Genomic DNA, 19356 nt, shown 5'->3' with positions numbered 1-19356 from the left:
GCGCAAGACTATCTTCAATCGTTTGTACCATGACGTCTGGTCCTACAATGACTACTTCATCCTGAAGAAGGACATCGTGGGAATGATCGGCTTCTGGTTACCAGAAGTGCACGGCTGCACTCCGAATGCTTGCATATGACACATCCGCTGATTCGTGGGACGAGTACCTACGAATGTTTGAGAGCACATGCAGAGATGCCATGGTCAGGTTTGCAACTGCCGTGGTTGAGGTGTTCAGACCTCAGTATCTGAGAGAACCAACTGTGGTAGACACCGAGAGGCTCTTCGCAATCTTAGAAGTAAGAGGATGGCCATGTATGCTTGGATCTCTTGACTGCATGCATTAGAAATGAAGAACTGCCGGAAGGCTTTGCAAGGGCAATATTAGGGTCATGTTAAGAAGCCCACCATCATTCTTGAAGCAATTGCATCATAAGATCTTTGGATTCGACACGCTTTCTTTGGCATGTCCAGGTCTTACAATGACATCAATGTGCTGCAACGATCGTCGTTGTTTGCGAGACTGACTGGAGGAAAAGTTCCTCCTTGCCACTATACTGTCAATGGACATGAGCACAACATGGGCTACTATTTGATTAATGGTATCTATCCTCCATGAGCTACCTTTGCCAGCACCATCTCAAACTCAATTGGACAGGAAAAAGGCTCACTTTGCCGAAAGACAATAATCAGCTAGAAAGGATGCCAAGAGGGCATTTTGAGGTCTGCAGGCCCGTTTTGCAGTTGTTCGTGGACCTACTAAACAATGGGATCCGGAAACTTTGTGGGAGGTGATGACATGTTGTGTGATCATGCACAACATGATCGTCGAGGATGAGGGTGACGATGCTGCGGCAACTCCGGAATTTGAGAACGTGAGTGATCCTATCCAACTTTCGAACCAGAATCGACAACTCACGAGCAGCTGAAGAACGCTCTGATTGAGTATCAATCGGCGGCTAAAGGAGACAACAATGTTGGGATGTATTTTCTAAACTTTTTGAAATTTAAACTAGTGTTGTATGCAGCTATTTGAATGTCTGTACTTTTTGCATGCGGCTATTTGATCATACGAATTTTAAAAAAATATGACAGATGTATATGAATAGTGTTGATGTCATCCTTCCGCATCCGTGTTCATGGACCGGTTCTCTATCCATAAACGAATGTGGGAGAAAATTTACGGGTCGAGATGCCCTAACAAGCAAACAGCACGGCATCGGCATGAAAGTACAAAGCAAGTCGTGGGAGGAAGGGAGGAAAAAAGAAAGAAAATTGGGCGGAGAAAATACACTAAATAGAAAACGGTAGTCGACGGCAGTACGGCACGGCGCCGCTCGAAACCCCCACATCCATCGCACCTCTCCTCCCAAATTCCCAATCAGTTATACTACACGCCTGCCTCCCTCCCTCCGTCTTCCTGGACCCAACCCAAGGCCAGATCAGATCAGCTCAGGCCGCCTCCGCTTCCCGACTCCAGTTCCAATTTCGATTCCCACCCCCGCCCCCGCCCCTCGGGACCGAGGAGGAGGAGGATGGCGATCGTGTACGCGCTCGTGGCGCGGGGCACGGTGGTGCTGGCCGAGTTCGCCGCCGTCTCGGGCAACGCCGGCGCCGTCGCCCGCCGCATCCTCGAGAAGCTCCCCTCCGAGGCCGAGGCGCGCCTCTGCTTCGCGCAGGACCGCTACATCTTCCACGTCCTCCGCTCCCCCGCCGACGGCCTCACCTTCCTCTGCATGGCCAACGACACCTTCGGACGTCAGTACCACTAACCCCCTCCTCCACTCAGCCTCTAGTTAGTCAGTTATGCTGAATTCAGGAAGCTCTTGTTAGATTCGGCTTCTCCTCTCAGCGGGATGTGCCGCCACAAACATGACCTGATCTCAGATGTTGGGATAGAATTGCATTTTTCGGTTCATCATGGACAGTTCTTTCAGTTTTGTGTACTGAAGCAACCAATTGTAGATCATCGTCATGCCTTGCCGGCATCTAGTAGTAGTCTATGTGCAATCATTCTGCTTGTTGCTAACACTTTGCCATGCCGTCTGTTCATGATGATGCAGGGAGAGTTCCCTTCATTTATCTCGAGGACATCCAGATGAGGTTCATGAAGAACTACGGCAGGGTCGCCCATTCCGCGCTGGCCTATGCCATGAACGACGAGTTCGCCAGGGTGCTGCACCAGCAAATGGAGTTCTTCTCCAGCAACCCCAGCGCCGACACGCTCAACCGCCTCCGCGGCGAAGTCAGCGAGGCGAGTACCACAAGATGCTTGCATTTGGGACATTTCTGTTGTATGTTCTTAGTTAGCTGTGCTGAGTATACAGTGCTTATGCTTGCGAAACGTGCAGATACACACCGTCATGGTTGACAACATAGAGAAGATTCTGGACAGAGGCGACCGCATCTCGCTTCTTGTAGACAAGACCTCCACAATGCAGGACAGCGGTTTTCACTTCCGCAAGCAATCCAAGAGGCTTCGGAGAGCTCTCTGGATGAAGAATGTCAAGCTTCTGTAAGTGCCACACATCTCCATCTTCAGTATTTTTTTCTTGTTCTTCTTGTTAACTTTTGAGTACACTAGCAGCCAATTATGGATCAGTAGCATGGCCATTGAAAGTTTTTCTAAAAAGTTATTTTTACAGTATGCAACTCCCTGTTGATACCACAAAGCACCTCCAGATCTGTTATCTGCATAACCAGATTCCAGCCAGTTGTAGTTTTCCGTGTCCCCAGATTCAGTCTGGCTGGAAACTGTCATTTCTGAACATAAGCAAGTTTTATGAGAAATGCAAGATACTCCCTTCGTCCGGAAATACTTGTCGAAGAAATGGATAAAAATAGATGTATCTAGAACTTAAATACGTCTAGATACATCCATCTCTGCGACAAGTATTTCCGGACGGAGGGAGTATGTGCTTTGCTTACAGAAAATATGGCTAAGTTATACAGATAGAGTAAATTACACTGTTTGGGTAAGGGGTAACTTTAGAGGAGCTTTTATAATTTGAAGTAAATTCTAGAACTTTGTAAAAAAAATACCCCTCATCCAAACATCCTCTAACTCTCTAGTTTAATGGCTTAAGTTAGTGTGGTGTGTCATGACTGAAATCGCAGAAACCCATGTTCCGACTAGGAAATCTTGTAATTAGTGGCTACTATTGGCAAGTGCAGCCAAGTAACCAACCAATGGCTGTCTATAACACCAGAGTTTTATTTCTGTTGACTTTTACTGCCTCTGTTCCTAAATATAAGGCTTTTTAGACATTCCAATGCGGACTACATACAGAGCAAAATGAGTGAAAATCTACACTCTAAAATACGTCTATATACATCCGTATGTAGCCCGTATTGAAATCTCTAAAAGGTCTTATATTTAGAAACGAGGGAGTACATGTCAGTTTAACCTGTTTGGCAGCTTCTAAGATGTTTCTTGTTGTGCGTTTGTTGCAGAGCGGTGTTGACGGCGGTCATTGTGCTGCTACTTTACCTGATCATTGCGGCTTTCTGCGGAGGCCTGTCCCTTCCATCGTGCAGATCATAGAACAGTAGCTCGACACCATACATGATGTTCCAAGTTCGTCTCAGCTTCCAAAGCGAGAACCTTATGTTTTGGTCAACAGATTCGCAGTTGAGTTCTCGGTAGATTGTTTTTGCTCATACAAGTCGATATGAAATGTTTGTACAAAAACCGGGTCCGTGTGTACAGTATGAAATGTCGTTTGTGCTTCCTTTGGGTATGTTGTGGCACTAGTTAAGAGTTGCTCGGTGCACTGCACTGGTTCGTCGAAATTATTACTGATGTATAGTACCTCCCTTTCTGGAGAAGATGTGAACACTGAACAGGGTATGTTTTCTTTCATCTCCTTTTGCTTACTCTGCTTGTTGGGTGTTGAGCAAATTGTCAGCTATATTGGGATGGATGTTTTGGAAGCAGTAATGTCTGTAGATCTGAACGCTTTTGTGCTCTGCTTACATCTTGGATGGCGTGGAAGCAGCGCAACGAGAGTACCTTAGAGCATGCTATGCCTTAGAGCCCTTCCCTGCTCGCCAGGATAGAGCGGAAGCCAGGCTCCGGCATCTGGGCTCCTACTAGGCCATCTCCCAGGCTTGGAACTTGTTTTCTTTTGAATGAACTGAAGCGCAAGGCTCTTGCGTCGTCTCGACTCGAGAAAATAAGCACTTCTGTGCAATATTATGGTTGGGTTTTTTGAGTGGAGGGGATCCGAACACGTTAGTTTACTCGGTCGTGGTACACCCTCCGTTTGTGTTTATTTTTACTCCGTGTAAGATTTGTTTGAAATTAAACAATATTAACATTTACAATACTGAAGTTATGTAGTATGAACATTAATTTCATGATGCATCTAAAGTTATTGGTTTCATATTGTGAATGTCGACCTTTTTTCTTATAAAGTTAGTCAAACTTTATAATTAGACTTGAGATAAATTCTATATGCTGACTAAAAATAAGGGTGTGACTAGGTCTCATTCAAACGACATACCATGTAAGAAAGGAAAAGGAAGATCTGAATATTCTTTTTGCACGAATCTCAATATATGATCCCATAAATATAACGTGGACTGAGACGTAACCAAGTCTCAGCCGATTGAGAAGATTTAGGAAGACGGAAATCGTAGAGAGTACATCCTTGCCATGCCCGCCACCTTGTTTGAACTTTTGCCTCTTCTTCTTCTTCTTCTTCTTCTTTTTTGCTAAAATAGGTGTGAGGATATCTGTACGCTTCGTTTTTTCAGTTGAACTGCTCCCGGTCGTGTCCTGTACTCCTATTCCGGCATCGATGAAATGCAGAGCAGTTAGAAAAGCAAAGCAAATTCCAGCAAACTAAGCAACCACTCCTGCAAACCCAACCACACTAAGCTACATCCCTCTCAACTTCTTCACCATCAAGCTCTTGAATCAATCATTCCTCCAACTATTCCATTACCTCTGCACCTGATCTGCATGCTGCCTGTGTGCATATATGCTGCACTGCGCCATGGTCTCTACTCAGCAAGCGATCTTCATCTTCATCTCAATCTTCCAAACAAGCAGGAAGTACCTGGCAGCTGAGCAGAGCAGCTAGCCGTCCCAGCCAGCATGGCCAGCACCAACGAGGCCACCGTCATCCACATGGACGACACCACCGGCAAGGCACCGGTCACGGCCGCGCCACCGCCAGGAGCCGCACCCGCGCCGGTGCAGCAGCAGCAGCAGCGCAAGTCCGGCGGCGGCGTGCCGTTCATCCTGCGCAGCGGCGCCGAGGGCTTCCGGCGCTGCATGGCCTTCGTGGACCTGCTGCTCAGGGTGGCGGCCTTCGGGCCCACGCTCGCGGCCGCCATCTCCACGGGCACCTCCGACGAGACGCTCTCCGTCTTCACCGAGTACTTCCAGTTCCGCGCCAGGTTCGACGACTTCCCGGCCTTCACCTTCTTCATGGTCGCCAACGCCGTCGCCGCGGGGTACCTGGTGCTGTCCCTCCCCTTCTCCATCGTGGGCATCATCCGGCCAAAGGCGACCGGCGTCAGGCTGCTGCTGCTCGTCTGCGACACGGTGATGGTGGTGCTGGTGACGGCCGCTGCGTCTGCGGCGGCGGCCATCGTGTACGTGGCGCACGAGGGGAGCCGGCGCGCCAACTGGGCGCCCATCTGCATGCAGTTCCACGGCTTCTGCCAGCGCACCAGCGGCGCCGTCGTCGCCTCCTTCCTCGCCGTCCTCGTCTTCATCCTCCTCGTCCTCCTCTCCGCCTGCGCGATCCGCAGACACCGCTAGGCTACGGCTACCTACGTGCCATCACCGACCGAGGTCGCTCGATGCTTTCGAATCCTTTCTGGTCTTGGTTGTGCTTTCTCTACTTCACTTTGATTTGATCTTGCTCATGAGTGAATTGCGCCATCTCATATACTCCTGTGTTTCTCTGGTGTAAGGTGTTCGTCAATCAATTGTTCGTCGATCACTGTGGAATGTAACTATGTAAGTGTATTGATATTGATCAATTTGAACATTTCCGATTTCCAGTGCCAAGCAAACAAGAGAGAAATTCAGATGGTCAGTTCCATGATCCATCTCATATATACTCATGTACTCAGCACTGCAGCAGTGTTAAGTGTATCGATCAATTTCAACATTTCTGATCTGTCTCCATCCAATCACCTGGCATAACAAGCGAAAAAGAAAGAAAGAAATGCACAGCGGAGATGCATGGATCATGCATGAATGGTGATGGCAGTAATGTATAGAATATCACTGTTGCTTCTGGTTTTGCTTGCTGCGGTAGTACGCCATGCCCCGGATGCCGTCGGGGTCCATGGCGAACCCCAGCGGGCGGTAGAACCCGACCACCCTGGGCTCGGCGTAGAGCACGATGTTGCCGACGCCCTTGCGCCGGAGCTCCGCCACGAGGCGCTCCATGACGGCGCGGCCGAGCCCGAGGCCCTGGCACGACGGCTCCACCACCACGTCCCACACCACCGCGTTGAACACCCCGTCCCCGGCCGCGCGCGCGAACGCCACGGGGCGCCCCGTCGCCTCCGACGCCAGCCACGCCACCTCGCTGTGCTCCAGCGCGCGCCGGAGCCGCTCCTCCTGCCGCCGAGGGAACCCCACGCGCGCGAACACCTCGTTCAGCGCCGCCACGTCCAGGCCCTCCGCGGTGCGCCGAACGGCGAAGCCCCGGGACGACAGCTCCGAGTCCGACACCGTCAGCTGGACGCCCGCGACGGCGCCGCCGGCGGACGCGGCGGGGCGGCGCAGGAGGAACGGGTTCCCCCTCGGGTTGAGCTTGACGGCGGCGTGGAGGAAAGCGCGCGCGCGGACGCGGGGCTGCAGCTGCGGTTGTTGCATGGCTGATGTGCTGATGGCTTCGGACGCCTGTGGCCATGGACTGCTTGCTTATCCTTCCCGTCTGTTCGCTAGCTTTCTTCCCGCCACTAATTCTGTCACGCAGATTATCGGGTTCATCTGCCAATGTTAAAATTTTCCGAATGATAAATGGCACACGATACATACGTCTTCACGTTTTTTTTCCAACTAAAATTACCATCCGAGATAGAAAAAAAAGCCCCAAAAAATGAAACCTACCATCTGGAAAGAAAGTTGTCATGCTTGATAAGTTGTCATCCTCGCGTGACTCAATTTGCCATGAAAATCGTTCGAAGTTGTCATGTATTCGTGTCACATGTGTGACACTTATCAGGGTTAAAGGTAATAATAATTTACGCGAGTAGTTTCAGTTTATGAATATGGATTCTTTTCCAAGCAATAATCATAGAGTTTTGTCACAATTATATTAAATCAGCAATAATTAATATGAATCGGAGAAAGCAGTTGAGATTTAAGACCTAGTATTATTGTTAGATACTACTTCTGTAAAAAAATACTATAAGACCTTTAGTAGAAAGTATATCTGTTTAAGCGATAACTAATTTTGCAAAGAAGACAACATAGACGAGGGAGCACTTTCGTCGTCTTTTTTGCTTCGCCGTCATCGATTGTGTCCTAGGGCAGTGACCGCGTCTCCTTCCTATGCATTTCTTTTTTTCCTCTACTCTATTATGCGCACACTAACATTTCGACCAAAAAACAAAGACTGACACACACACTCACACAAGATCAAAGTCCCGAAACTCTAAAACCGACAAAGTTACCGCAAATGTCTTATTGTCGAAGAGAAAACCATTTCTTGTTGACAAAGTATTCCACCTTACAGATACATAGGGTGTCAAACTAAGAGTTTTGATCCTGATGTGCTAGGCGTACAACACTCCTAACCATCGAACCATTTCTTTTTGCAAGAAAAACTTCGATCTATCCATCTTCAATCATGGCAGTACAATAAACACCAGAAATAAAAATTACATTCAGATCCGTAGATCACCTAGCAACGACTACAAGCACTGAAGCGAGCCGAAGGCACGCCGCCGTCATCGCCCCTCCATCGTCAGAGTCAGACACAACTTGTTGTAGACAGTCGGGAAGTCGTTGTGCTAAGGCCCCATAGGACCAGCACCCTAGAACAGCAACCGCCGCCGATGAAGAATAACGTACATCGAAGAGATCCAAACCGAAGACACAAATGTAGACGAACAACGACGAGATCCGAGCAAATCCACCAAAGAACGCACTACCGGAATGGGGGCTAGGTGGGGAGACCTTTATTCCATCTTCAGGGAGCCGCCGTCGTCTCGCCTTCCTGAATAGGACACAAACCCTAACAATATTGAGAAAAATGACTAAAAATGGAGCCCTCCTGCCGGCCTTTGTCAGGATCCACCGCACCTCCATGGCCCTAGTGCCACCGGAGACAAGGCGGACCTACGTCGGCGCCGACGAGAAGCACGAACCCTAACTTTATTTCTTACCATCGAACCGTATATTGATTCTTCTGGCGTTGATGTTTCATATGACCATTGCTAGAAAAAGATATTACATATGACCTTGATTTAAAATTTCACAAGCGAAATTGCGGAAAATCAAAAGTTAAAATTTCATGCACAACTAGTTTAATTACAATGCTTTCGCATAGTCTTTTCAAGAAAGTGTTTTTTCCACAGTTGATAAAATGGAGCATGGGGAAAGAAGAAGATGTTTTCTTAGGGGAAACGCTCACATCACCCGACCAATAACGATGACGCGTGCATCCCTCGTCTCCTTGGCCGTCAGATTTTATTTTGAACAGATGGCTCGGGAGCAACCTATTACATAGTCTAGGTTTTGCAACTGAGCAGTTGTTGCAATCTCCCCAACTGCAACAACTGATATGTTGCAGGATTTGAATATGGATCCCTCAAGAGCAGATATCTCCCTTGCTCCTCCCGACCTCCCCGTCGAGCCGCCGCCTCCCTGTGTTGCTTCGATCGCCGCCACCGGCGCTCGCCACCAACAAGCACACCGACGATGTCAGCAACAAACATGCTCGGCGGCCACGTGCAGGCCGCATTCTACACGGCGTGCAGAGAGAGAGAGAGAGAGAGAGAGAGAGAGAGGGAGAGAGAGAGAGAGAGAGAGAGATGAAAGAGCTACCGCCTACACGGGGATGCAATGAGTGAGAGAGCGGGGTGGAAAGAGAGATGAAGATGAGAGGGGAGGGGATGAGAAGAAGTAGGAGAGGAAAAGGAAGGGCGCATCAGCATGCTTCTCCGGCGAGCTCGCTGGCCGTCGTGGCAACGTTTCTGCAACATGTCATCTATTGCAAAAGGTTTTCTACAACACAAGCTTTTTTTGGAAAAATTACGTTAGAAAACGACCAACAACATTTCTACAACATACCCTCTGTTGCAAAGATTTCCGCAACATTACTTTTGCTGCAAATATTTTCAGGAGGAAAATAATGTTTAGAGGTGATTGCAACAAGCATCCTATTGCAGAGGGCCTATTGCAACATCACTCTGGTTGCAAAGAGATGTCACTGCTCATGTGGATAGATTGGATGGCCATTCGCAGATCCATCTAAAAGTGATAGAGGCAGTTGATCTTTTTCCGTTATCAGACGGCCGACATGTAGCGTCTAGAGACACGAAGTAAAACTTTTATGATCAAGGGAAAAAGACTAAAGATCATCTCAGAAAAAGAAAGGAAAGACTAAAGATTTGGGCTTTACAGCTCAAAATATATATTTGGGCTGTTTTGGGCCGGTAGTGTTAACATAGATTTGGGCCGTCACTCGTCCGGTCGTCCCAACTCGTTGTTTCTCCCAAATCCCCCACTCGGCACCGCGAGACCGAACCCATTCGCCATCTCGCCGCCGGTGAAGTCGCCATGGCCGACCACGCCGCAAGCGAGGAGGAGCCGCCCATCCTGCTCGACCGCGCGGCGCGTGCCACCCGAGGAAAGAGGTGGTCTCCCTGCTCCTCGCTCTCCCTCCCCCTCGCCCTATACCTATCTTCCCTTCTCCTTACGCTGTCTGCCCCCCCTGATTGCGCAGGATAACCAAGCTCGTAGAGGAGGAGGTCGAGCTTGACGAGGCTTTCTGGGGCCAAGAAGCCCTGAAGGAGGTCCGTCGGTTGCTACGGAATCATCTCTTCTGCTCATATTCATAAGCTGTTTACTGTTCTTCAACTTGCTCCGTCCTTTCTGGCAGGACGAGGAGGATGATAACTATCAGGAAGAGCAGGATGCTGGTGATGTATTCGACAGTGATTTCGATGAAGATGTGAGATCCCTCCTTCTGCTCATCCCAATCTGTTCAATTGGTTTACTTATTCATTGTAGCTTTTGTAAAGTTGGTCTTCTCTTGCTCTGTTGCTCATAATAATTTTCTCACTGCCTGTGCTAATCCAACTCCTTTCCAGGAACCTCAACCTGACGACGACCCAGAGAAGGAAGTGAGTGAGAGGTAACACATGTTTCATGGTAGCTCATAAGCATATCAGAGCACATTCATGCACTGCGTAACAGTCAGTTATATATATATCTAAATCGTGCCCTGATTATGGACCAGATTACCTATTAAGAAGCGGCTAGTTTTCCCTGGGAAGACCATGAAAAAAATGAAAGCCAAGAAGAAGAAGAAGAAGAATAAGGTCATCAAACTAGAGGATGATGAAGGCATAGATGACAAGAATCCTGATAAGACAACTTCATCCAAACAATCAGATGTTCCTGATGAATGGGAGTCTGAGAAAACGATCAGGAAATCAACCAGAACATCTGTCATTGTGAGACAAGCTGAGCGAGAAGCAATACGTGCTGAAAAGAAAGCTACTGCTAAGGTCTGTAAACTGTACAGCAGCCCTCCACGTATTGCATTCATGGTTATTAGTATATTCAGGGACAACAGAATCTTGTAGTACCAAACAAATGGCATTTTCAGGCTGATTGATTGTTTTCCCTCTTTTATACTGTACCAGCCAATTAAGAAGAGAAAAGAGGGAGAAGAAAAACGTATGACACAAGAAGAGATGCTCTTGGAAGCAGCTGAAACTGGTCTGTTTCCCTCTTCGTTGTGCCTTTCCCAAAGATAAAGATGGAATCTGCCAGTGTTGATTGACTAGTTTACCTTTGTCTATTTTAGAGATTATGAACATGAGAAATCTTGAACGTGTACTGGCAAGAGAGGAGGAGGTGAAGAAAAAAGCTGTTGTTCAGAAAGCTGTCTATGAGGGTCCTACACTTCGATTTCACTCGAGAGATGGTAACTACTATATGCATATCTGCTTACATGTGAATACTGAACTTAGAAGCTGCTCCTTTTGTGCTGCCTTTTTGAATTATAAGAACCTGTATCCTACGCGTGCTGATTACTAGTTATGATCATGCTGAATTAGGGGAATCACGTCTGGAATTCATTAATGGGGCATCATTTGGGTCTGAACTTTGTACGACTTCAACTCCTTGTAAGTGTTGGTTTCTCTTTGGTGCTGTACATTTTTATTTATCTGGCAGTTTGAATTCAATGTAGTCTTGTATTAATTTTTGTTATTGTAGATCCGGAGAAATCTGTTTGCGTTGTAACAGGACTTCCTGCCAAGTATGTTTTCTGTACACTAGTTTGCTCATTCCTTAATTCATGTTCCTTTTCCCTTGTATGTGAAGTTGGAGCTTCCTTCCATCCATGTTTATACAATTACATATTTCACTTGATAAAATTATGCACACATGTTTCTGGTTTTTAATCGCTGCGTGTTTTTACAGTGCAGTGTTGGTTGGTGGTGGTTTGTTTTATTGTGATATATATGTGTCTGTTGGTTAGAGAGTGTCAGATTATGTCCAATCCAACAATCCCATACAAATTGCATTGCCTGAATTATTTTTGTGCACACCCTAGTTCTAGCAATTGTTGTACTCTTCAGTGTGTTCTGTCGTGATGGAATAGCAAAGGTAGTACTCCCTCCGATCCATATTACTTGTCGCTCAAATGGGTGTTCCTAGCCCTGAAATACGTCTAGATACATCCATTTGAGCGACAGGTAATATGGATTGGAGGGAGTACTTGATTCGGTGATTTGAAATGAACATACTCCTACATTAGTATCACCTGAACTGATGCATTCTGTTACAAGCTGAGAGTGGGTTATGTCTCCATGGTTGTTATTTGAAGTGATAATCTTATTTTAGGCTTGGCTTTACTTGTAGATACCGTGATCCAAAGACTGGATTACCTTATGCGACAATGGCAGCGTTTAAGATCATCCGGGAGAGGTACACTTTGGTTCTTTCCTTGGAACTGACATTTTCCTTTCTGGGTTGTAACTCTTTAGTAAGTGAAACAGTGCTCAGTGTCTGAATGTAGACTTGCAGCATGCTAACATTTTCTATGGGTGCATGTGTTCAGTTTCCTGAAAGAGGAGCCGGATAAGAAGAGGCCCAACATGTCAAATATGGGAGAACTCTTTGAATCAGTAGCCGGCGAACATTCTACGCCTAAGAGGAAAAGAATAGAGTCAAGATCGCCAATATCAGGGGACCTAAGGCACGGCGGACGCTTCAGACGAATACCTGCTCTTGATGTCATGGACGAGGACTGACAAGAGATCTTCTCTGACAGTGCGGTTGCATATGATGCCATGTGTTAGCATGAGGACTTGCCAGAGATCTCTGCTGGCGTGGTTGCATACGATGCCGTGATAGCATGGGGACTGGCTGGAGATCTACGACGGTGTGGTTGCTTACGATTTCATGTTAGCATTAGAAACAGTAGAGATGTTCCTGATGCTGCCGCTTGTGCAATGGCATGTTGTAAACGAACTGCTGTCAGTTGATGGCTTCTTGTGTTAGGTGTGCTGGAATCGTGGTCCTAGGGACTGTTCAACATAGCCTCAGCATTGCACCCTGACATTTAAGCCACGTTCCGTATCATTTTGACATGGAACTTGGCCTTTTCATTCACAATAATCTAACTTGGCCTTTTCATTCACAATAATCTATTGTGCAATGTGTGTCGGATTTCGGGTTCTGGCAGACCCTTGAGGTTCGAACACTGGAGTGCGCGTGGAGATTTTGCCTTCTACCTATCTGTACCCCTCCGTCTTCCTAAGATCTAAGCTATGGAAAGAACAACATAAGAGACACAGGATTTATACTGGTTCGGGCCACCAATGTGGTGTAATACCCTACTCCGGTGTGTGGTGTGGTGGATTGCCTCTTGGGCTGATGATGATGAACAATACAAGGAAGAACAGCCTCGCGAGGGTTTGTTCTTGGCCGGGGGGATGAACTGCTAGGAGGAGTTCAATCACCCTTCTCTTTCTCTCTCTTCTCAATTCTCTCTCCGATTTCGGTCTCAGCTTGTTTCAGGGTTGGCCGATTCTAGATCCCCCCTACCCTGGGGGTGGCTAGTCCTATTTATAGGCAATGGCCCTGGGCCTCTTCCCAAATATTGAGCGGGAAGGGCGCTAACAATTGGCCATTTTGAAGGGGAACATCTGGTACACTTATCCTGACTAAAGTTGGTCCTCGCCTGCCAAAGACTCTGGTGGTGACGCTGGCTTGGGCTCTACAATGACTTCCTCCCTGCCATTGGACTGGTCTTGGTCTCGTTGCATCGAAACGGGCGCCTTTGCTTGATGCTCCCGCCTGCGCTTGCTCCCTTTGCACTAAAGAGGAAAGGAGGACACTGCGCGGGCTGGCGCCCGCCTGGCGCCCTTGGTCGTCATGGCTTGCGTCACGGGCACCTCGTGAGGTACCCCGCCTTGATCTCTCTGCCTTCTCGCGAGCCAGCCTGATGAGGCCGTGCCTGAGGAAGCTCCGTGTCGTCTGCCCCGCGAGGCTTGGCCCCTCGCGAGGGTCTTGAGTCTGTGTTGATGAAGATGGGCCGTGCTGGGCCCCCTTTTGAGTCATGCCGCAGGCCGCAGGCAGGCAAGTCTGGGGACCCCCGTTTCTAGAACGCCGACAGTAGCCCCCGGGCCCAAGGCGCGCCCGGACTTGGCCGTGCAGGGAGGCGAAAGGGCAAGGGCGAAGCGCCGCGGGCCCTAACAGCCTGCGGCCTTGGATGCCGCGTGGCGGTTGATTGGACGTGGGCGCCTCAGCAACCGCGCGAGTTGATAAAGGAGCAGCATCTGCCTGGGCTTTGCTTTCTGCTTTCTCCGGTTGCTGCTCAGATCCCCTTTCTTGCGCCTCTCCTTCCTTCCTCCAAAATTTCCAGATCTACTCCGACCGCGTGACCTAGGAAGCCATGGCGCCTCGTCAGTCCCCGGCCGGAGCTTGGTACTCGTCTGCCCTGGACTCGCCGAACGTGTCGAAGGCGAGCCTTGCCCGGTTGCGCCGGATGGCGGCAGCGCAGGGCATCGACGGGGCGAAGGTGTTCAAGGCCGGCTCCGCCACCCCTGAGGGCCAAGGGAGCACCTTCTATCCGTTCTTTGTAAGCGCCATTGCTGCTGGCCTGGTGCCTCCCTTCTCCGAGTTCTTCTTCTCTGTCCTCCGCCATTATAAGCTACAGGCTCTGCATCTCCACCCCAACTCCGTCCTTCTCCTGGCAATCTTCGCCTATTACTGCGAGGCTCACGTAGGGGTGCAGCCCTCAGTGGCCTTGCTGCACCACTACTTCTACCTCCGGACCTCTCGTGGTCCTGCTTCTGCGTGCGCGAGCTTCATCGCGTACGGTGGCGCCATTGCCATTTCGAACCCCGGGAAAAGGATTGAGGGCTTCAGGAGCAAGTGGGTCTTGGCAGATGCTGGGTGCATCCACCCTCGGCTGATCTTGCCCACGGAGCAACCCACGAGCTCCAGCGATTGGGGTCGAGCGGAGCTCGCGGACCCCCACGCGAAGCTGGTGTTGGAGAAGATGGACACGGATCTGAGGCCGGCCAACATGGCGGCGGCGAAGCTGACCGGCGCGTCGCTGCTGAGGGAATTCCTGGAGCACCAGCTGGCTCCGCTTCGGCAGTACTCACTTCCAATGTGGAGGCCCCATCCGAGCCCCGCAGCCTTGGCCAACGAAGATCTGGCTGCGGTCCTCCAATCTCTGGTCGGGGGGCGATGTGGCGAGGTTGGAGGGCGCTCCTACGCCCTTGTTCCTCCGCGACGACTGGGAGCAGGTAGTGGAGTCCATGCCCGTCTTCAACGGGGACGGGCCCGTGCCCATGGAAACTCCCAGGGAATCGGTGGATGTGTCCTCCGACGACTCCAGCGAAGAGGAGGAAGGAGGGGAGCGGGAAAAAGGGCCTGACTCCGAGGCGACTGACGGAGAGTCGAGGGCTCCCCTCCCCCGGCGCAGGTCCCGCTTTCTCCGCCTCTCTCCGAGCGATGACGACGAGGATGATGACGAGCAGGACGGCGGGAGCTTGCCCCCGATCCCGAAGAAGGACAGGACCGGGCTGATCTCCCGCGGGTCTGCCCCGGCCCCGAGGCGGACCGCAGACGCGCCTTCCGCTTCCAAGCTTCCCGAGGTTGACCCTTCCAGCCGGCTTTCAGGCTTCAAATTTGGCCGGAGGCCGCTTGAGCTCACTGGCGACGACCCGTAAGCGCTTGATTCTTGTCTTTATTTCTTGTTCTGCTTCTGAGGCTTGACGTCCGCATCTCTTGGATAGGCTGGTGCCCGCAGCAAAGAAGCCGAAGGGAGCTCCTGAGGTTCCATCCATGGCAGCGCCTCTGCCCGCGAAGGAGGGTGACCGCGACGCACGGGCTTCTCCTGCCCGGTCGTCCTCGCGAGGCCTGGCTGAGCCGGCTGGGGCGAGCTCAGCCCCCATGGCACAAGTGACTCCCGAGGTGCCTTTGCCTGCTTCCGCCACTACAGCCGTTGGGGCGCAGCAGGCTCCGCTTCAGGATGCTGTGGTCGCGCTGCCGCCTTCTCCTCCTGCTCCACCGGCTGCTGTCTCCCCGACTCCTCATGCCGTTCTAGATCGTGCTGCTGCTGAGCTGGACCGACTGCGGCAGGATCTTCTTGGCGCCGACCCTTGCTTGGTGGCCGGGTGCTTGGAGCTGGCTTCAAGATGGGTTCGCTCCAACGCTTCGATTCGGGCGGCGCTGGTCCAGGCCTCGACGGCTTGCAATGAGGAGAGGCAGGCCGTCCTTGAGGCGAAGCCTGCTCGTGACGCAGCCCTGGGGGAGGTGGTCGACGTCCGTGGTCGCTGCAAGGCGCTGGAGGACGAGCTGCAAGGCCTGCGGGACCAGCTCGCGAAAGAGGCCCGCCTTCGCCAAGAGCAGGAAGAAGGCGTGAAGGCTCGCGAGGCGGCCGTCAAGGAGAGGGAGGTCAAGCTCAGGAGGCGTCGTGATCGCCTAGACGCGCTGGAGCAGGAGTTGGGGGCGAGCAAGGCCGAGCTGGACGACAAGGCCCAGGTTCTTGCCGAGGACCACGTGGCCTTCGCGGAGATGGAGGCGAAGGCTCGCTCCTCGCTGAGGACGCTTTACGACAGCGGCCTGGAGAGCCCGCTGGCTGGTGCCCAGGACGGCCCCGCCAAGCTGCTTCCCTTTCTGGTTCGCGCTCTTGAAGATGTCGCCCTTGGCCTTGGCCCCACGGCTGAGGCCGAGGCGCGTGTCCTGTCTTCTGCAGCGCTGACGCGGGTCCTCACCCACATCTACCTTCGCGATCCCGGCGCCGACCTCGACAGCCTGCTGGAGCCAATAAGCGGCGAGCGTGCCGCTGCCGCTGCCGAGGCCGTGAAGGGTCGCGCGGAGGCTCTGCTGGGGAAGTTCCGGGCCTTCAGCACCAAGCCGAAGCAAGGCGCTGCCGACCCCGCTGCTCCATGAGGCGAACCCACTCCGCGCTGCTCCACCGCCGACAAGTGACTCCGTTGTGGCTCCTGTCCTACTTTTAATTCCTCCACATGTATCATGCCTTGGGGAGGCGTTTAAACTTGCGTTTGGCATTGAGATAACAGTGTGGACTGTAATATTTGGTTTTGAATTCCTTGAAATTTACGCTTTTCCTTCCTACTTGCTTATGTTCTATGCCGGCAGAGCCCGGCCCCGCGCATACCTCAGCCGCCGTTAGCCCCGACCGAAAACCAGGACGGGACCAAGGAGTGAGGGGCTACGTGACAAGTTAGGCCCCTGAGTCGCGATGCTCAGGAGTCCCCCTTGGTGCACGAACAACAAGTAGGGAGGTGTGATGTGGGTGGATCTATCGTTCTACGTCTGCAGAGTCCGGCCGCGCGCATACCTCAACCGCCGTTAGCCTTTCGGAACTAAGGAGTGAGGGGCTACGTGACCAGTTAGGCTCCTGAGTCGCGATGCTCAGGAGTCCCCCTTGACGCTCAAACGACCTTCGTACCTTGGCTCCGCTCGGGGAGAGACGCGCGACGAACCAGGCCCGGGGGGCCTGGCTGGGTGGCGTGCGTCTGGGCGTGACCCAGGCGCAGCCCCCGTGCCCAGCCCCCTCGCGCGGCACTCCCGAGGGGAGGCGTTACGATGAGGCTAGACACTGAGCTCTGGGCTCCCTGAGGTTGGTGCGGCCCGGGGGCCGCCCTCAGTTGTTTATCACCAGCGCGGAGCATAGCGCTTCCGTATGTGTACGGGCATAGCCGCTCCTCGGCAGTGTCGTCAGCCAGCGCGGAGCATGGTGCTTCCACTGGTACGTGGGAGGGGGCTTCCCTCCGGGAGGAGCCCCCGGGGCGTGTACAGCCCCGCCCTGACACGTGGCTGGCACGATAGGGCCTGGCGAGTTGTATCTGGGCACCCGTGAGCCAGCGCGGGACTCACGGGGCCCTACCTCTAGGCGGGTTGCGCCTGCCACTGGGCCTTATCTTGTGATGTGTCCCTGCAAACTTGGTTAGATGCCGACACTCTACGTCCTCGGGTCCCGGCCCTTGAGCTGGTCTCAGCCGTCGCTGGTATGCCAGGTCGCGATGCCGTGGATAAGGCCAGAGGGTGAGGGCTGGAGAGCCAGTAAGAGCCCTGAGTCGCGATGCTCATGTACCCCCCCTTTAACATGCAAGTGGTCGGCATGGAGAAGAAGAGGTGCCGTGGACAGGCATCAAATAATCAAGTATGGTGGGTCGAACGCATAGCCGGAAATAAACGCAAAAGGGATACCTGCCGCTGGGCCTGGCCCGAGCGACTTGGGGATGATGCAGCCCGAGGGGCGCCCCCAACAAGGTAAGCTAACAACATGAAATAAAAGGGATACATGCCGCAGGGACGGACCCACGCGGCCTGGGAATAATGCAGCCCTGGGGGGCGCTCCCAGCTGGAAGTAAAACTTGAAAGATGTCACCTGATGATATTGAGGACGAAGGAGTGTTGGTGTAGCAGACTCGGTGGGCTGCGGAAGCCGATCCTCACGAGCCCCCAGGCCTAGGGGCCTCGGGAGGCTCCGGAGGTGCTGGTGGCTCCTCGCAGACCATCTCCATCTCCGCCAGGGCTGCGGAACGCCTAGTCTCTTGTGCCTCCATGATGCCCCTCATGAGGCGCTGGTACGTGGCAGCCGCGTTCGGCAAGCCGTAAGGCATGCGAACGTAGCTGTGGGGTGGACCTTTGCAGCGCCCCACTCGCGAGGGCCAGAGGTGCTCCAGAGAGGCGACTCGATTGAGCCCTGGTATGTCGATGCAGACGCGTAGCCCTCCATCCTCGCCTGGATGGGAAGCCACAGCTGGTAGGCGGCAGCCGCCTTTCATGACTCTTGACTCCTGTAGCTCCTGAATGGCCTTGCTGACGAACTCATGAGGGTCTAGCTCTCCTTGCCTTACTCCTTCTTGAGAGAAACGTGATTCGAAACACGCCTTCATGTGGTGCCCAAGCGCCTTCTCGTGACCTTAGCCAGGTCGGTGGCCCTCCAGGGGAGAGCCCCCGAGCCCTGCCTGAGGAGGGCGCCGGGCGCGCTTTCCTATGTGATGGAAGGAGGTTCCCCCTGGGCAGGCGCGGGCCCTGAGGGGCCTGCCTTCTGAGGGGCCGCGCCTGACGATGTCTTCTTCTTCTTGGGGGCGGTCTCGGGAAGCCTCCTGCTTCCGCGATCCGAGTCTTCCAGTGACGCGGCCTGAAAGGATCGTTCCAGGGAACACACCATGTCCTTCTCTTCACAGGGCACCGTGATGACTCCGCCACTTCCTGGCATCTTGAGGACGTTGTAGCCGTGGTGAGTTACGGCCATGAACTTGGCCAGCGCTGGGTACCCAAGGATGGCGTTGTACGACAGGCGAATGTGAGCGACGTCGAAGTCAATGAGCTCGGTGCGGTAGTTGTCGCGTGCCCCGAAGGTGACAGGGAGGCGGACCTGCCCAATCGGGACCGTGGAGCCGTCGGTGACTCCGGAGAAAGGCTTGGTTGGCTGAAGCTGCCTGTAGGGCACTTGGAGATTGTTGAATGTTTTCACAGACAGGACGTTGAGCCCTGCCCCGCCATCGATGAGGGTCCTGGTGACCACCACGTTGCTGATGATTGGGGAAAAAAGCATCGGGAGGACTCCGGCTGTAGCCGTACACTTGAGCTGATCTGCTGAGCTGAACGTGATGGCGCACGCCGACCACCTGAGAGGGTGCATGGCT

General features: G+C 52.3%; 4 protein-coding genes across 4 annotated transcripts; 3 read left to right on the top strand and 1 right to left on the bottom strand.

Moving 5' to 3' along the window:
• Window positions 1-1328: 1328 nt before the first annotated feature.
• Window positions 1329-3862, top strand: VAMP714 (vesicle-associated membrane protein 714). The gene is made up of 4 exons (XM_048690303.2): window positions 1329-1758; window positions 2064-2254; window positions 2352-2515; window positions 3454-3862. The coding sequence occupies exons 1-4, from the start codon at window positions 1536-1538 to the stop codon at window positions 3542-3544; spliced, it is 669 nt and encodes a 222-aa protein (XP_048546260.1). The 5' UTR covers window positions 1329-1535; the 3' UTR covers window positions 3545-3862.
• Window positions 3863-4470: 608 nt separating this feature from the next.
• On the top strand, window positions 4471-6018 carry LOC125518964 (casparian strip membrane protein 2-like). Its single transcript, XM_048683856.2, has one exon. The coding sequence runs from the start codon at window positions 5102-5104 to the stop codon at window positions 5771-5773; it is 672 nt and encodes a 223-aa protein (XP_048539813.1). The 5' UTR covers window positions 4471-5101; the 3' UTR covers window positions 5774-6018.
• An 85-nt stretch (window positions 6019-6103) lies between these two features.
• On the bottom strand, window positions 6104-6924 carry LOC125525307 (Acyl-CoA N-acyltransferases (NAT) superfamily protein). The gene has a single exon (XM_048690304.2). The coding sequence runs from the start codon at window positions 6842-6844 to the stop codon at window positions 6245-6247; it is 600 nt and encodes a 199-aa protein (XP_048546261.1). The 5' UTR covers window positions 6845-6924; the 3' UTR covers window positions 6104-6244.
• A 2734-nt stretch (window positions 6925-9658) lies between these two features.
• Window positions 9659-12860, top strand: SWC2 (DNA binding protein SWC2). The gene is made up of 11 exons (XM_048687747.2): window positions 9659-9834; window positions 9924-9993; window positions 10080-10151; window positions 10291-10334; window positions 10440-10710; window positions 10849-10924; window positions 11013-11132; window positions 11266-11334; window positions 11426-11468; window positions 12074-12139; window positions 12273-12860. Exons 1-11 carry the CDS (start codon window positions 9758-9760, stop codon window positions 12463-12465), a joined length of 1101 nt encoding a protein of 366 aa, XP_048543704.2. The 5' UTR covers window positions 9659-9757; the 3' UTR covers window positions 12466-12860.
• Window positions 12861-19356: the final 6496 nt, after the last annotated feature.

The sequence above is a fragment of the Triticum urartu genome, chromosome 7A, assembly GCF_056163025.1.
Source record: "Triticum urartu cultivar PI428250 chromosome 7A, HENAU_Tu73, whole genome shotgun sequence".
Taxonomy (NCBI): domain Eukaryota; kingdom Viridiplantae; phylum Streptophyta; class Magnoliopsida; order Poales; family Poaceae; genus Triticum; species Triticum urartu.
The sequence above is the reverse complement of the archived record's forward strand: the minus strand, read 5'-3'. Positions and strand labels throughout refer to the sequence as shown.

What these genes read in the sequence shown, in the direction of transcription:
- VAMP714 (XM_048690303.2), top strand. Translation starts at nt 1,536, where the DNA reads ATGGCGATCGTGTACGCGCTCGTGGCGCGGGGCACGGTGGTGCTGGCC. An exon ending in GGCCAACGACACCTTCGGAC is followed by an intron (nt 1,759 to 2,063) that starts GTCAGTACCACT and finishes ATGATGATGCAG; the next exon opens with GGAGAGTTCCCTTCATTTAT. An exon ending in ATGAAGAATGTCAAGCTTCT is followed by an intron (nt 2,516 to 3,453) that starts GTAAGTGCCACA and finishes CGTTTGTTGCAG; the next exon opens with AGCGGTGTTGACGGCGGTCA.
- LOC125518964 (XM_048683856.2), top strand. Translation starts at nt 5,102, where the DNA reads ATGGCCAGCACCAACGAGGCCACCGTCATCCACATGGACGACACCACC.
- LOC125525307 (XM_048690304.2), bottom strand. Translation starts at nt 6,844, where the DNA reads ATGCAACAACCGCAGCTGCAGCCCCGCGTCCGCGCGCGCGCTTTCCTC.
- SWC2 (XM_048687747.2), top strand. Translation starts at nt 9,758, where the DNA reads ATGGCCGACCACGCCGCAAGCGAGGAGGAGCCGCCCATCCTGCTCGAC. An exon ending in CGTGCCACCCGAGGAAAGAG is followed by an intron (nt 9,835 to 9,923) that starts GTGGTCTCCCTG and finishes CTGATTGCGCAG; the next exon opens with GATAACCAAGCTCGTAGAGG. An exon ending in GAGAAGGAAGTGAGTGAGAG is followed by an intron (nt 10,335 to 10,439) that starts GTAACACATGTT and finishes ATTATGGACCAG; the next exon opens with ATTACCTATTAAGAAGCGGC.